Here is a 15,627-nt window from a genome sequence, read left to right on the forward strand (position 1 = left end):
AAGCCCATGCAGATGCCAGAGGGTGGGGGTAGGCTGTCCTGCAGGGACTCGTTCCAGACTTTCTAAGTTTCCTGGTGGGTCTCATAAACATGTTTTAGGCTTGACAGCGCCTTGGCTCAGAGCTTCAGTCCAGCGGACTTCAGCCAGGCTCGGAGGTAAGCACTGAGAACGCTCACTTTCTCTGGATCAAACAGAGAACTTAATCTGGATGTGGTTTGGTCTCCTTCAAGCTGCCTTCTGGGAGCCAGGAAGTCTGATATATAGAGACTTTTTCCTGGTACTGAGCCTTCAATGGCCAGAGTTCTGATGAGACTGAAAGATGATAAGGGCCCTTTATAAGCAACAACCTAGCAAGCCACCATTTATTACAAAGAACTCGCACCTTTAATTCCCTGGAGGGATGGCGGAATAGAGAACAGACAAGACTTGAGGGATGAGACCTGCTGGGGAAAGTGGGCGTGTCCTGAACTCCAGTGTGGTACAGAGACGGCTCCAAAACTGCTCTGATGCAGAAGCATCTAGCCCGAATTAGCCACAGAAACACATCAACCCCCGAAGAAGCTGGGATCCGGGTCCATCTGCCTTGGTTAATGCCCTGACTGACCTAAAAAACAAAGCTGACTTTGCCTTGAGCAGGCCCAATCAGTAGAGAAGCCAAATGACGGGAGCCGCTAGCAACCAGACAGGGTTTTCTCTACTGAGTGTGTGAGCTGACTCAGAGCTGTCACCAGAGGATGATGATGGCGGGGCTGGACTTGACGGAACTGGGGATTCCTAAAGCTACGGATGTTAAAACTAACCAGCCCATGTGTGTACATCACACACACATGGCCTTGGCTGCTAGGCTCGTACATTCAGAAATTGCTCCCCAGTCCTGTACCTCTCCCACAGTGACTTAAGAACCCATCTCCAGTTCCCTGCCATCACGCTGGACCTTGCATTTGTCAGGCTGGGCACTGCTCGAATTTCTTGGAATTAGAGCTATTGACTCAAAGTCCACAAGAATGGAGAAGCCGAGTTCCACAGGCCAGGCCTCAGAAATCAACGTCTGGCCTGGCCACAGGCAGAAGGTGGGCCCCCAGGGTGCTTCCTGCACAGGCCTCTTTCGGGGTGGGGCCCAACTGCTCTCACCAAGTGGGCATCAGACAGAAGACGGGCCCACGATGGCCTACGTGCCTCTCTGGAAGAGCAGCTGCGTGACACAACCTCCACTTGTTTGCTGCTCTCAACAGAAAACCCCCACCCTCTTCAGCTGGAGATGCCCTGGAAGCTGTGTTTTTAAATCCGGGCAGCAGCAGAAGGCCCGGAGCCTCTCGGGCAGATCCACACGAAGATCATGGAACCGAGAACACGACTTCCTGCGCCTGTGAAGGCCAAAGGCACAATAACCTGATTCAGGAGAAGGTTCCAGGGGCTGCTCTGCCCTCAACCCAAAAAACGATCGCCTCTTAACCCTTGCTGTCAGCCCTCGTGTGAGGGCTGCACTCCCAACACTCTGGTGTAAGCACCTTCTGGCCTGAATCTTCACTGGGCTTCTGAAGACACTTCGCTGCCCCGAACCCACTTCTGTGCCACAAAGGACTGCCCCCTCCCCACCCCAAGCACACAGTAAAGACTGTTTCTTCTTTTTCCACCACACACCGATTTCTCCAAAATATTAAAACACGACTCCAACCTCACCTTGACCGAGCATCACTCCGCGTATTCTAGGGTTTGGTGGCTCTAAGTGAATTTTAGTGGTCTCCTTGAGGACACAGGAGACTGGGGATGTGACACAAGGAATCATGAAAGGCCTGAGGTAAGGCCTGGGGCTGTGACACCATGAAAGGCTGCCCAGGGTTCAGTGTGGCAGAGTGGGGTCCTCTGTTTTCTTGTTAAAGAGTAATTTGTCCCTGTTGTGAGAATGGGGGACTCTGTCACTAGGTACCGAGAGGACGAAGGTTTCGATCCTGAGTGTAGGATAATGTTTACCTTTCCCAATTTATCAAACTCCAAAAACTCAAGACACTTCTTGTTCTCGAGAGTTCCCAATCTTCTCCACCTATAATCTTCAAAAGCCTTCTTAAGACAAAGATAAAGGGTTCAAGGGATTCCCTCTGGATTCAAAGGAAGAGTCTTTTCTTCTTCCTGCTTTGATTGAAGACAAGCAGTTCACAGCCTAACCACAGTCCAAACACAAACGGTCTTGCAAAGCAATCTGTGTCAGACACCTCCCCTTCCTACAGATCAAGGAAGCTGGATCTATTTGCACTTCTAAGGCACTGAACTTGAATGCCCAAATTCAGGGAGAGGAGAAAGAAAAATGGAAGGAGGGAGAAGGGGCAGAATTTGACCTGGACACCTCTAACCTGCTACTCAATTCCTCTTTTGACCCCTCATGTCTCTTTCAGGAAACAGGATTAGCATCTTGCTATGGGTATGTACTCCCACAACGAGGAAAGTCTCAATGTGAAAGGGGACTTGCTCTTTCCCGACTTTCTAGCAGCAGGAATTAAGGGAGCTGAAGAGATCCATGTCGTCTTCTCAGTTATCATCAGCTGCTTACGATCTGGGGTCTGGATCTGAGGGACGCGAAGGGAAAGGCGCTGGTCTGGGTTGGGAGCCCCGGGCCGTGGGATGCCGGGAGGAGGCGGACTTACCCCTGCCAGTTCTCGTGGAAAAGGAAGCAGCTGGGCTTCAGGAGTGCTGGCGGAGGCGCTAGCGGGGGCAGGAAGCTCTAGGGCATGCTCACCAGCTGACTCGGGGTGACCCGTGCCATGGTGGGGGGCCTCAGCCTCCCCCCGAGGCTCCTCTCCCGAATCCGACAAGTCTTTTTGCTCTGCAGAGGACTGGGAGCAAAAAAGACAATTTTCCTTCAATGTAAGTACAGCCTGCAACGTGGGGCGGGGGAGGGGGCAGGGATCAAAGGTCTGGAGATGCTCAACTGTCAGCAGCTCCTGTCGGGGAAGACGGGCCAAGAAAGCCTGCATGTGCCATCGACTTGTGTGCAACCAAAGCAGCCCCCTGGACGGACCAACGGGGAATGGACGTGGACTTGCTGCTGTTGGACTCTGCACGGAGCTCTGAGGTGTGCAAGAAGTCTGGACCCTCGTTTTCATAACTGGAAGGTGGCCCCTGGGGCATGGAGATACTCTGCTGATGGGCAGTGAGTAAGGAAAAACACTCCTGGTGATCAAATTGGGGGCGGTGCCTCTATCAAAGGGGGGACAGGGGCCATATGTCAAACTGTTTCCTGGGGTCAATCACCCATCTCCTCAAAAACATGCAGGAGGGGAGGTGGTCTGCCCACTGGGACGCCACGCGGCTACAGAGCGGGGCACCTAGGGTCAAGGGCTTGTGCATCTCGCTACAGTTCCTCCAGCACCCTTCCACTTTGTTCTGCTTAAACCTGAGATGAAGGAAACACATTCTGGCTTCAGTGAATGCAGGTGTGGGCAGACCAAACGAGCTAGCAGAAGTTCAGCTAAAGGAGGGAGCCCCTTGGCCTAGGATTCTCCCAGGCCCACCCCAAACATCTTGGGTAAGGGCTTATTTAGATAAGAGCTAGGGTGAGAGAAAGCTGGTCCCGGAAGTCTTCGTCCTTGAAAGGACAACACCCCTGGCATCCTTCTGGGGATTCTGGAGAGCCTTCTATGGGCGGACGGCTCTGTGGCCAGGGCTCTTCTTAAGAAGTGGGTTATGAAGCCGGTGTCCTGGAACAAACAGATGGGCTCCGGTCCCCAGACCTCCCACTTGGCATTCTCCAAAGCCTGTTTCTATCATTTTGTGAACCAATGACCACAGGGCCACCCTGTCTCCCTGCAGATGTGGCTGTGTTTCTCCTGACTGTGAAGTGACTGAAACGTCGTTAGATAGGGCTTGGGGACTATTTTAAAATTTGTGAGCCTGTTGGATAAAAGGAACTATATAAAGAGGATTTATGAGAACTTTCAAACATTCTTAGAAAAGGAAAAGTAACACAACGTTAACTCATCCATACATCTTAAAGTCACCCAAATCCACACTCCCTATGCAGGGGAGACCTGCGGACACAAAGACCTCCTCCCTAAGCTGGTCCTCAAGCCTGTCCCAGGGCACCGAGGAGGCCCACGCACCAGTCTGCTGCTGCTTTACGGCTAGAGATTTAACACCCGACGAGAGAAAGTTAGACCCAGAGCTCTGTGGGAAACTGCCGACCTCTAATCAGAACCACTTGAGATTTTTTTTTAATCCCTGCTTTTAGAACATAAATGTTCCTATGCCCTGTGCACGGCAGACTTGCAACGAAGCCTACATCAGAGGACCGAAGAGAAACGCACGTGCCGCTCTAGCACCCCACTGGGTCTGAGCATCTTGGCAAAGCAATGGGCCCTAGAGAACCAAGACGGAGCTTGCAGTTTTTCAGCACATGTGTCACAGTCAGACACCAGGATTTTGGTAGCCTTTGACATCATCCTGAAAGGTATGTGGCTGATAAAAAAACACACACAGAGGAGATGCCTGTTACAGCAGCAGTACGCTTCCGGCATTCCCAGCAGACTGCTGCTGGGGGTGCTGCCTGCCTCGTGACTACAGGGCGTGACCTTGCCGGGCGGCCTCGAAGCCATCCGCCTTCAGAGAAACAAATGTCTGGAAGCCAAAGGAAAGGAAAGAAACGTTTAGTCATCACAAACACTGAAACAACCTCCAGAAGGAGATTCAAATTCTCTTCATGTTGAACAGGAAAAAAACTGTCTCCATTCAAGGCAGTTAAGAAAAGAAGGTTTCACTTTTGGCCCTCGAACACAAATGCAGGGAAGCTCAAGCATTTTGCGGACAGTGCCATCTTGAGGAGGCAGGGGAACACGGGCGGATGTGGAGACAGTGCCCGTGCTGCCAGGCTGGCTCTGGGTGTGGGATTCGGGCATTAGGACTTGAGCTCCAGCTGCTGACTGCTCTCTCCAACAGGGAACAGGAGGGGGATTCGACACCTCGTCCTGAGACTAAGTGATGCCACGGCAGGCCACCGCCACCAAGCTGCGGTTTGCTGCCAACGCAACTCGAACCGTCTGTGGGACTGACAAAAACTCTTGTGTGGCCACACTGCCAAACCAAACCCCAGATGCCTGGGCTGGCGGCCTGACTTTTTCTTTTCCACTTCAAACCTTTTCTCTCAATCACAAATCGGTAATAACAGCCGGGCCTGCGGAGTGTGCATCTTCGGAGGGGACGTGGGCTCTTTGAGTGCATCTCACTGGGCGGCTGAGAGGCCATTTACTGAAAGACGTTAATGGTCCCGCAGTTGACAATGGGACTTCTGGATCTTTGTGGATCAGAAGTGGCTCAAAAAATAGCTGTATGGGAGATTCTGGTGACAATTAGGATAATTTCAATGTGGACTGTGTTGGAGGGTATTTCTGAATGCAGGATCATTTCCTCAGGATTGACAACGGCACTAGGGCCATGGAGAGGGATGGCCCTACTCCTGGGAGATGCCTGCAGGAGTACTTGGGGGAGAACTGTCAGGAGGGCACATCTTACGGTCGGGTGTTCATGATAAAAACGCTAACCGTGAAGCCAGGTGAAGGACACCCAAGTGTCCATGGTACCGTAATTTTAATTTTCCCAAGGATCTGAAAAAAATTCCAAAATAAAAAGTTGAAAAAGGGAGAAAAGCTCACTCAGAAAAAAGACAACAGCAACCTGAACAGATCCTCCCAACTCTTGCCTCCGTGGTGTGAGAAGAGAGGGCTGAAATCGCGCAGGCGAGAGGAAGAAAAGGCGAGGGTCTCAGGTTCACATTTTTGTCAGAAGCGTGGTGGCCGCTCCCTGCAGGTGTGCCTTCCCGTCGCCTCCCCTGACTCGGGAGACACGAGACATGGGGCTCGAGTCTGAGCCGCAGAGAGAGGAGCAGGGCTCCAGTCCACGCAGCCACCCCCAGCCGACGGCTCAGACTCCTCTGGCTCCCGACCTTAAACACAGAGGTTTTTGGCGTCCTTCCGGTGATCATGTCACACGAGCGTGACAGGAGCAGAGGGCTGAGTGTGAGGAGCCGGAGGCCAGTTGTTTTTAGAAGCCCATCTAGAGCTGGCGCCGAGTCAACACTTTGATTTGCACGTTGTGACGCTGACGAGCCCCCTCCTCGCTCTCCCTCCGGGCCAGCCTCGCCCGGTGTACGTAATTGGCACTCACCTCCTGAAGGTGAAATACCTAAGTCAGCGCTGGATCACAAAAGCAGCAGAACCACCTCAATGGAGAAAACAGTACTGAAATAACAATTAGCAACTTAAAAAGGTTTTAAATTCAGCCAAACGTCACATTTTAGTGTTTCACCCTGTTGGCTGTCCCAAAGTCTTCAGGTTTTAAGAATTATTCATTCCTATCACCTGTTTCAAATCTGAGTCGACTAACCTTTTCTGTAAAGGGCCAGATACGAAATACTTTCGACTTTGCAGGCTGTACGGCTGGTCCAAACCACTTTGCCTGCTGTGTCCAGTGTGACAGCAGCCTCAGCTCATGCGCAGGGGGTGGGTGCGGCTGTGCGCCAAAAACCCTCATGTACAAAAACAGGCAGTGGTGGCAGGCCTCAGTTTGCTGACTGACCCCTGTTTTAAACTAAAAGTGGTTCAAAAGATAATCATAATAACATTCAAAATTCGAGTAAATCCTGATTTTACGGAAAATGTCAGAGAAGTGACTTTTGTATGTGAAGCAGAAACCAAACACATCCATTTCTAAAACCCAGAAAAAACGCAGCAGCCCCTTCACAGAGACCGAACTTCAAGAGGACAAACGACAAAACTACACGCCATCACGCTGCACGTGCTGGTCAGGGCCCGGGGCAGAGGAGACAGCGGGGGCTGGTGTATTTTGAAAACAGCACCTGGAAAACTGCAGCAAAATGGGAAGAACACTTCCTTGGGTTTTGTGATGCCTTCTTTAGTAAAAGAATCAACAACGGCACAGACCAGTGTGAGAACAAGCCTAGCAGATAAGCCCGGCTAACACCGAAGGTAACCTGCGCAGGGGCACGGGTGGGGCTTTAGGGCAGCTGCGTCCCCCACCCCGCCCCGCACAGACACACACACACACACACACACACACACACACACACACACGCCCTTCCTGGCACAGCACCTGATCACAGCCCAGGAAAGCAGGGCCGCTCAGAAGAGAAGTCTGGCCTCTCAGACCGACGGACAGGGTTTACAAGCAGAAGCTGGGTGGCCAAGAGTCCCAAATCACCAGGCCAGCGGCCCCAGACTCAGAGCCAGCCACCCTGCCAGGGGACTGGAGATGGACTGGAGCACCTCGTCCGTGGGTCACAAGGCCCGAGCCAACAAGATCCTCAAATGCTGTCCTCGCTAAGATACAGACGGGTTTCAGGACACCCCGCGTCAGTGCAGTCCTCTAGTCACCCTCAAGTCTTGCTAGGGGGAAGAAATGACACCTGCTGTCCTTGGGCATGAGGGGAGGGACCTCCCATGTTTTGGACAGATGGGGAAGTCCTCCTATAAGCTTGGGAGGCATCACCACAGAACATCAACCACTCTGGACACAACCCTGAGGTTCCACACTGCTTGTCAGGGAGGGCCAGAACCCCAAGGACTGCACGAAGCTGGAAGGCACTGCCGCACCCACCAGGCCCCCGACAGGCTGCTGGCTCATCACTAAGACCGAGGCAAGGTTATTTCCAACATGGGCACAATCCAGACGGTTAGAACCCAAGAGGGGGAAGCAACCATCAAAGACGGGTGCTGAGTATATAAAGCAAGCTGACTAGTAATTATTCTAAATGCATTTACGCCAAGTTGGTTGGGGCCAAAAAAAAAATTCCCCCCAAATCTTTAAAGATCTTACATTCCCCTTTCACCTCCACACTCTCTCCTCTCCTTTCCTTCCTTCTTCCCTCCCTCCCTGCCCTCTTCTCCTCCCTCCTATCTCTCCTCTCCTACTGGTTTACCTGAAGTATTTCTAGAACAAATCATCAGGAATCAGAAAGACACTTTCTACCACTGTTTTTTCAAGCAGGGTTTCTGAGCCTAGTCCACACACACCCTGTCTCAACCTCCTGCTATGGGCACCTGAAGGCTCTGGGCCTTTCCCCTCCAAGCTCAGTGTGAAGACTGAGAAGGCAGAGGCATCCTCGGCCGTGCGACCTGGGGAGAGAGGGCTCTGGGGGAGAACAAGTCAGAGTAACCCCGTGAAGAGAGAACATAGCGCCCCTTACCTTTTGTCCTTTATCCTTCTGAAACACAAAGACGGGCGGAGCAATGGCAGGCTTTTCTGCAAAAAGAAAAATTGGTGTTTTTCCCCCCAACACTATATTCGTATAGTAAACACAGCTACATTTGTTTGTAATAAGTTAAAAGTAAAAAACAAACCCAATATAAAACCTGTAACTCGAATGAACATCAGATCGCTTAGAAAACAGTTTCTTGACATGGATGAGTGTAAGTGTGCGGCTTGTGAAAGTTCGACGTGATGGGAGGAAACGTGCACTTTTCCGTGTGCATATGTACATGTACAGATAAGAAGGCTTCAAGACTCACTCAGGACAGGCTGCAGCACTGACGGAGGGAGCGCGGCAAGCTGCAGGGTGCCCAGGCGGCCGCTGCTCAGTGCTGCCAACCGTGGCACTGCAGGAACCAGGCACAGACGACACGTCTTTACATGGCAGCTCCCCAATTTCAAATGCTGGAGACTGGTTTAGGTTTTTAATTTTTACGTTTTCCAAATCTGCAGGCCAGCTGGGGCCAGGGGGCAGCCAGTCTGCAACCTCTGCCCACGTGGTACCTGCTCCTTGGAGAGCTTACTCCCCTCAAGTCAGCCCAGCATCCCACCTGGATCTCCAAGCCAGCGTCCATTTAAAAAGAAATGTACGGAGCTGTGCAAAGTCTGAGAGCCCGCCATGCACAGCTGCTGCTGCAAGAAGAAACACTGTGGGAGGCTGTCACACGGCTGGACCAGGGGATGCGCCCGTCCTTCACAGGCAGCACCATCTGTCTTTCGTCCAGGGGGAGCTGAATCCAAAGCCCTCTGCCGCTGGCCCCTGAGTGAGCGGCAGCTCCAAAGCCAGCTGCCAGCCAGGGAGCTCTGGATGAGGACCACCTTACCTCGCGGGGAGGCTTGGGTGCCGCCTGCCTCACTGCCTTGGGCCTGGGTGCATGAGCCCTGCAGGTGCACCTGGGGCCTCCCTCAGCAGCAGAGCCTGGTGGGCAGAAGGTGGATAGGAAGCCAGGGAGTCCTGAATCTGGGGGCACCTGCACAGCCCTGCCCTTCCCTCAGTCGGGGAAGCTGAGGTCCAGCAGGAACCTACACTCAAACAGCTTTAACAGAGCAGAACTGCCACCCAGGAGGGGACACAGTTAGCCGGCCATGAGAACACTCAGGGATGCGGTCAGAATGTCTGGTCTAGAGCATCAGGGAGACACCCGAGAAGAGGTGACTGTGCTGAAGTCTCAAGGGGAAGATCCTGGAAGGGAGAGGGGCAGGCTCGCACAGTGATGGGGTCTGAGGGGTGGAGGATGGCAATGCTAAGGATCTGGGACAGTTGTAAAAGGAGAGCGGGAAGCACAGAGAACAGTCTGGGGAAAGGGGTGATGTGGGGAGTTCAGTCAGGAGGCAATAAAGAATAAAGAAGATGGGCGGGGATGAGGCTTGAGAAGTAGAAGGGCAAGACTGAGATGGTCAAATGGACCCCATCCCACTCCCCAGCCTGCAGAACCCCCACTCCATGGGGGGGGGTGTACGACAGACGCCTGTCTTGACTCTGTGGCCACAACCCACTGACGGTGACCATTCCCTCCACTGTGCTCCCTGGGTCTTGTGGAGCAGTGACTGCGCGTCTGTGCTGGGGGTGGCTGTTTGGGGAAGCACAGGAGACCCTCCTCCCGTGTAGCACTTTGGTTTCAGATGTCACTCACCCCAGTGTTCGCCGTGGGCGCTGCGTGTGAGGACTGTCATGAGACTCTGCCGGGGTCCCCCTGTGTCCCATGGTACCTGGCACCCTGCAGGGATTCTACGAGCATTTGATGGGGGTGGGTGGGTAAGGGAGGGGGCACTGGAGAAAGCGACTGCCAGGCTATCAGGAGGGACGAGAATGGAGACAGAAGCACCGGGTGCAGAGGAAGAGCCCTCTGTGCTGAGCTGTGAGGGCTGCCTGCCGTGCACAGGTCCTGCCCAGCGCCTTGCGGACGGCGTGGCAGGTCCAGGAGCAGGCTGGCAGAGGTCCCACCTGCAGGAGGAACGATCCTGCACTGCAGCTGGGCGTGCAGCACAGCCGGGGCAGAGGGAAGCGATGGAGGGAACGCGGGGCTACTGAGCTCTGAGAGCAGATCACCTCATTAACTCCGGGCTCCTGTCTCTCAGCTGACCCCTGCCAGCACTGCCACAGCTGAGACCTCCCTTCTGTTTCTGCCTCTCCGCTCACCCCTTTATGTGCAGCCTCTGCAGAGAAGCCAGAACCACTGGTGTGAAACTCATGCTTAAAAGTGGGCAACATCCTCCCAGATGGTCAAAGGCCCCTCAAACAGGCCAGCCCCATCGGCCAGGACTGTGGCACTGAAGAGCCCCCTGTCCCTGGCACATCCCACACTTCTGTCCTGCTTCTGGACTCCTGCCTGGCTGAGTCCCTCTGCCTAGAAGACATCTCACCTTCTCTTCTGTGGCCAACACCCACTCAGGTGCAGACCCCACCCCCTTCAGAAAGCCCCTAGTGTGAACTGTGCCCCCGAAGCACGCTCTGGCTTCTGTCCTGCCTGGGTTACACCAAGGCTACCTGTCAGGGAGGCTGAGAGACCACAGACACAGCATCCGGCACAGCTCTGCATCCCCACCCGCCACCCCGTCGCGCTGGGTAAGAACCGTCCAGTAAACATTTGAACTAAACCCCCCGTACTTCTTCACATGTGTAACACCAGCTGCTATGTAACCACATAAATATTTATCCAGCCCTTGTTCGTGCAGGGCATCACTGGGAAAAGGGGAAGAGGAAGCCGGAGGCAGAACACTTCAGGATAAAACATCTGCTTAAAGGTGGGGAGGGGGGCGGTGTTTGCCTACTTGGCCTGGCACCGTGGAGCCGGGAGGTCCCAGGGAGAGGGGGCGATCTGTTTCCCTGCTCACTGGCAGTGTTTACCCCTGGAACGGAAGCTCTGTAAGAATGGGGCCTCTGTTGTGTTCCCTCTGCATCTTCACAGCCGAACACAGAGTCTCAACCATAAATGTGCTCAACAAGCAGTTAAAGTAAGTGAAACATACGCCACTCAGGCTGGGGCTGGGGAGGCCCGGGCCCTGGCAGCCCACCTCGGCTGCCGTAAGGATCCCTGCTGAGAGAAGGTTTGGCAGTCATGAACTTCAGTCAGTTCTCCACCAAAAACACAAAGCATCAGAGTCATGCGAGTTTCATTTCTGCTCAGCTCCAGCAGGGCCAAGTCCATAAACTGCAAATCAGTACTGATCACAAGACGACAGCACACAGGCACCCTGCTCCTAGCAGGACTGCCCCCGACTCAGAGAAGCCACAGGTTGCTTTTTAACCATCCCACGTCACCACTGCTGGTTGTCACCGAATAAGAAGCATCGTTCAGCTACTGAAACCCAAGTTTAGGGAATGATCTGGTGACGGAGGCAACGAGGCCTCTACGACCTGCCCGAGCTCCCAGCCCCACTGCTTTCATGAGGGAAGGGAAACCACCACCAGAGATGTGGTGAGAGACCCAGGCCAGCACAAAGACCTGAAGTACTGAAATGTGAATCAGATAAATGCTATTTGATCCAGACTCTGTCCACTAGGTGATTTTTTGTGCGTTTTGGTTCTGTGAAATGCTCCATGATCAAATCATCAGTCTGTAAAAAGCAGCCAACCTGGAGCACTGTCTGGACACATTGGCATAGGAGGGTTAAGAAACCCTTCACCAAATGTCCCCCAAAGTTATCTGACCAGGGAAGCCTCCTTTCCAGGAACACTCTTGACAAGGCCTGAGGACTGTGGGAGACTGTGGCCAACACTTGTATGAAGTGGGGTGGGATTCAGACCCCCCAGTCATCCCAAACAACAGCCCTGCCTCTGGGGAGTGCAGGCACTACCGTCTGGGATGCGTTGGGTGCTTGGGCCTCACCTGGACTTTCCGAGGTGCCCGGTGCTTGGTCTGAAGCCCTCTCCTAATCCTCCTCCGCACGCCCCTCCTCAGCTCCTGTGCCCCATATGGCACCCTGCTTGAGCCCAACTGCAATCCCAGATTCCTGCCAGGGAAAGTCCCCTGCCTCCCGGGTTCCCCAGGCAAACAGTGTGTGTGTGTGTGGGGGGGAGGCCGGAGGATGGACCTGGCCAGAAGCTGAAGGAGCAGCCCCCGATGACATCCAGCTCATAGCGCGGGCTCTTCCTCGGGTCCCCTGCCACCCTCCACCTGCCTGTGAGGTCTGGATGCAAACGGGGCAGCTCAGCAGTGATCTCCAAGGACCTGGCCTGTGTCCCAGGTCTGTGTTCCAAGTCCCGGTGATAAGCACAGACAGGTAAGCCCAGGTGTGGAAAGTCGCCGGTCTCTGCTCTTGTTCCATACCTTTACCAGATGTCTGGGACCCTTCCGTACACACCTGTTACCCCATCCTCTTCTGGGCTCCATTCCCAGAGGCACTGCTGACGTGGCTGTGACTGTCAGGGTGCTCCGCCCACCTCACCCAGCTGCACCTCCTGCTGTTCACAGATTAAATCATAACATGCACCTGGCAATTACAACTTCCAGAGATCCCACACATCTAGGTGCCCACTGCGCACCAGGTACCATGCTGGGGAGCAGTGGTGATGTGGAGAGATAAGTCCTCTCCTGCCAGGAGCTGACATAAGGCAGAGTTGAATGTTACAACACAGGGGAAGCCCAGACTGCAGAAAAGGAGTGGATCAGGGAGGGCTTCTTGAAGGAAGTGCCATCTAAGCAAAGGGATGAGCAGCATTTAGCCAGCTCACCTGGAGCAGGGAGGAATGATGCAGTGGAAAGCAAGGAGCACTAACAGACCTGCAAGAAGGTCAGGGTGGTACCACCTGACTCCTGACCCTTAAAGACAGAGGGGAAGCACCAGGGCCACAGGACTGGGTGCCCCTCTCTCTTTACCTGGTCCCTTCACACCTGCGTGGCCTAGTGCAGAAGCTCCTGGAAGGTAAGCACCAATCACACAGGCAGTTCCTTTCCTGAGCAAATGAACCAAAGATGGCTCCAAGGAAGCCAGGGGTTCCAGAGGTGCAGGCTGCCTCCTGACCCAGGGGGCCACACTCCACTCTCCTTGCAGGGAGCAGAGGTCTCTGGGTAAGAAAGGGGTCATCTTTCTCCTAAAGCAGAAGCTACTGACCAGGGGCCCAGGGACGAGGGACAGCCCTCAGATGGCGTGGGAAGTTCTAGAAGCCCCACCCTGAAGTCATTGCCACAATTTGTGTATGACGTCTCTGTCAGGGAGAGGGCCTGAACACTGAATCCTCAAACAGTGGGTAAGGAGGGGCAAAAGGAGAGGAGCCTCAGGCTTGAGAGAAATCTGGACAGTGGGCTTCCTAACACCACTGCTACAAGCAGGCCAGGCTACAGGGCTCAGGGGTTTTGTCTGTCTTTTCTGCCCAGAGACTGACTGGCAGTAAAACCAAAGTGACTCATGTCTCTATTTCAGACATAGCAGGGAAAGGGAACGGAGACGGGTACTGCCCTGAAGCCAGCCTATGAAGGAAGCACCCCCTCTAGGGACAGTGGGATTGGAGAGCAAGGAGCTAGTCTGGACCCCAGAGGTGGCCCTGGGGTGGAAGGGTGTGTGTGCCAACCCTCCAGGATGACAGAGGTCTTGGGATGCCATCTTTGGACTTCCCCGGCCTCTGCCGCAGACTCACTGCAAGGACAGTCCCAGCTGGGGTCTTCCGAACCCAGGGCAGGCTCCGTTTGCGGGCCAGCAGTCAGCGAGCGCCGAGGATTGACAGGCAGGCAGGTGCTCAGCGCTTCACCCACATCGTAGTCCTGAATCTTCACAGCCACCCAAAGAGGCAGGTCCTCAGTTTACAGAACAGGAAATGGAGACTCAGGGGGAGCAACATGTCCAAGGTGGGGCTGGGTCTCCAGCCCAGGTGGGCCTGACTCTGAAGCTCACACCCTTGACTACGCTGTGACTCACACATCACAAAGGCAACAGAGAGAAGTCCTGACCCTGGTCTGCTTCCTCCCATCTTTGCCGCTCAACTGGGCCTCGAGGCAAAGACACCGACACACTCTTCTTTTGAGAAGTGATATCAGGAATAAAGTGGCTGTCAGTTAACATTCTGGATAAACATCTATGGAAGAATACAAACGAGACTAGAGGGCGAGCGATGGGTTTTGGGGTGTGCCTGAGGCTCTCCACAAGTCATGTGACCACCTGCATTGGACAAATGTGCAGTTAAGCCAACAGCAGGTCCTTACGATCCTCAAGGGGAGAATTAAGACACACTCCAAGGTGTCTCTATTTGTCAAACGCATCACCAGGGGATGCTCTGTATAACACATTCACAACCTAGTCCGAAAACACATGTTCTCTGCACAGCACCCTCTCCAAAAAAAACCCCCAAAAAAACAACTTTCCTTTTTCACGCTGTGCAGGGAGCCACGTGCACAAACCCCCTGGGCAGGCCTGCCCTGCAACAAGCTTTGGCACCCCCCTGGCTGCCTCCTACCTTTGTGTCTGTTAAACTAAACAGAAGAAAATACGTGTACCCAGGAAAACACCCAGAGAAGGGAACCTGGAACATCTTTGTCTGCTCTGTTTATTCCCCTCCTAAATGATGACTCGAACACTGGCCAGGAAACAGCCCCCATCTGAAAAGCCACTTAGAATTCTTGACCAAAATGTCAGCCAGGTACTTGTGCAAAATGAGCTTTAATCCTGGGCTGATGTGTCTTAATCTTCTTATCTGGGCAAAAAATATGGAAAGCATTTCGCCAACACAAACAACAGTCTGTTAATACGTGGCAGCTGCTTCAATCCTGCGACACTTACTATCTCAGTTCTTCGAGTCATTTCTTTTCTCGGGAATTATTATAAACAGTTCTGTGCAGCAACAGAAAGGTGAGTTTGTCACCGAAGTGTCAACTGTTCGCCAACTAACTCTCCTGTGAAGAATGAAAGTGATCTCAATCATGCCGTTGCTAGGCGATGCCTCTCTCCACCTCAGTGCACCACATGCCCAGCTAGTGGGTGGTGCGCCCCTTAATTCTTTTTTTGGTACCGGAATATATTTTTCCTCAGACAACTCTCAACTGGTCTCATGGAGATCACGGGAGGGGGCACAGTCTTGGGAGGTGATGGTATCTTTCATTTTACATCTTTCTTTCTGGAATGCTCTTCATCCTGCCATTACCTTCACCTACTGAAAGCCAAGCCACTTTTCAATGCTCTTAAACTCACCCCACATTTCTAACAACAGAGGTAATAAGCAACTCAAAGTTGTTGAATGGTTCTTCTTAGACCTGGTGCAGCGGCAGGCACTTTAAATAGCCTGTCTCACTCAGTGTCATCACAGCCCCATGGCACAGATATTATTTATCATCTCTGATTTACAAATCACAAAACAAGAATGAGAGGCCTTGGGCGGGCAGGTGCCCTGTCCAGTCATAAAGTTGGTGAGTGGCAGAGGTGGGACCAGAACCCTAAGCCTGACTT

The 15,627-nt window shown here is 53.3% G+C and overlaps 1 protein-coding gene across 9 annotated transcripts in view; it reads right to left on the bottom strand.

Annotated features, from left to right (window-relative positions):
- Window positions 1–15,627, bottom strand: part of RANBP3 (RAN binding protein 3) — a 49,710-nt gene that overhangs the window by 23,791 nt on the left and 10,292 nt on the right. For 4 of the 9 annotated variants that reach the window (XM_010983342.3, XM_064479797.1, XM_064479796.1 and 1 more), the window contains exons 2-3: window positions 8,189–8,244; window positions 2,640–2,828 (exon numbers count right to left, since the gene is read on the bottom strand). In XM_010983342.3, the coding sequence (XP_010981644.1) occupies window positions 2,640–2,828; window positions 8,189–8,244 (245 nt within the window). Of the gene's footprint in view, window positions 1–1,971; window positions 2,128–2,639; window positions 2,829–8,188; window positions 8,245–15,627 lie in introns of those variants that run through there. The other 5 variants (XM_031437042.2, XM_031437041.2, XM_031437040.2 and 2 more) reach the window with 2 other exon arrangements.

This window comes from Camelus dromedarius, chromosome 27 (genome assembly GCF_036321535.1).
Source record: "Camelus dromedarius isolate mCamDro1 chromosome 27, mCamDro1.pat, whole genome shotgun sequence".
Taxonomy (NCBI): Eukaryota; Metazoa; Chordata; class Mammalia; order Artiodactyla; family Camelidae; genus Camelus; species Camelus dromedarius.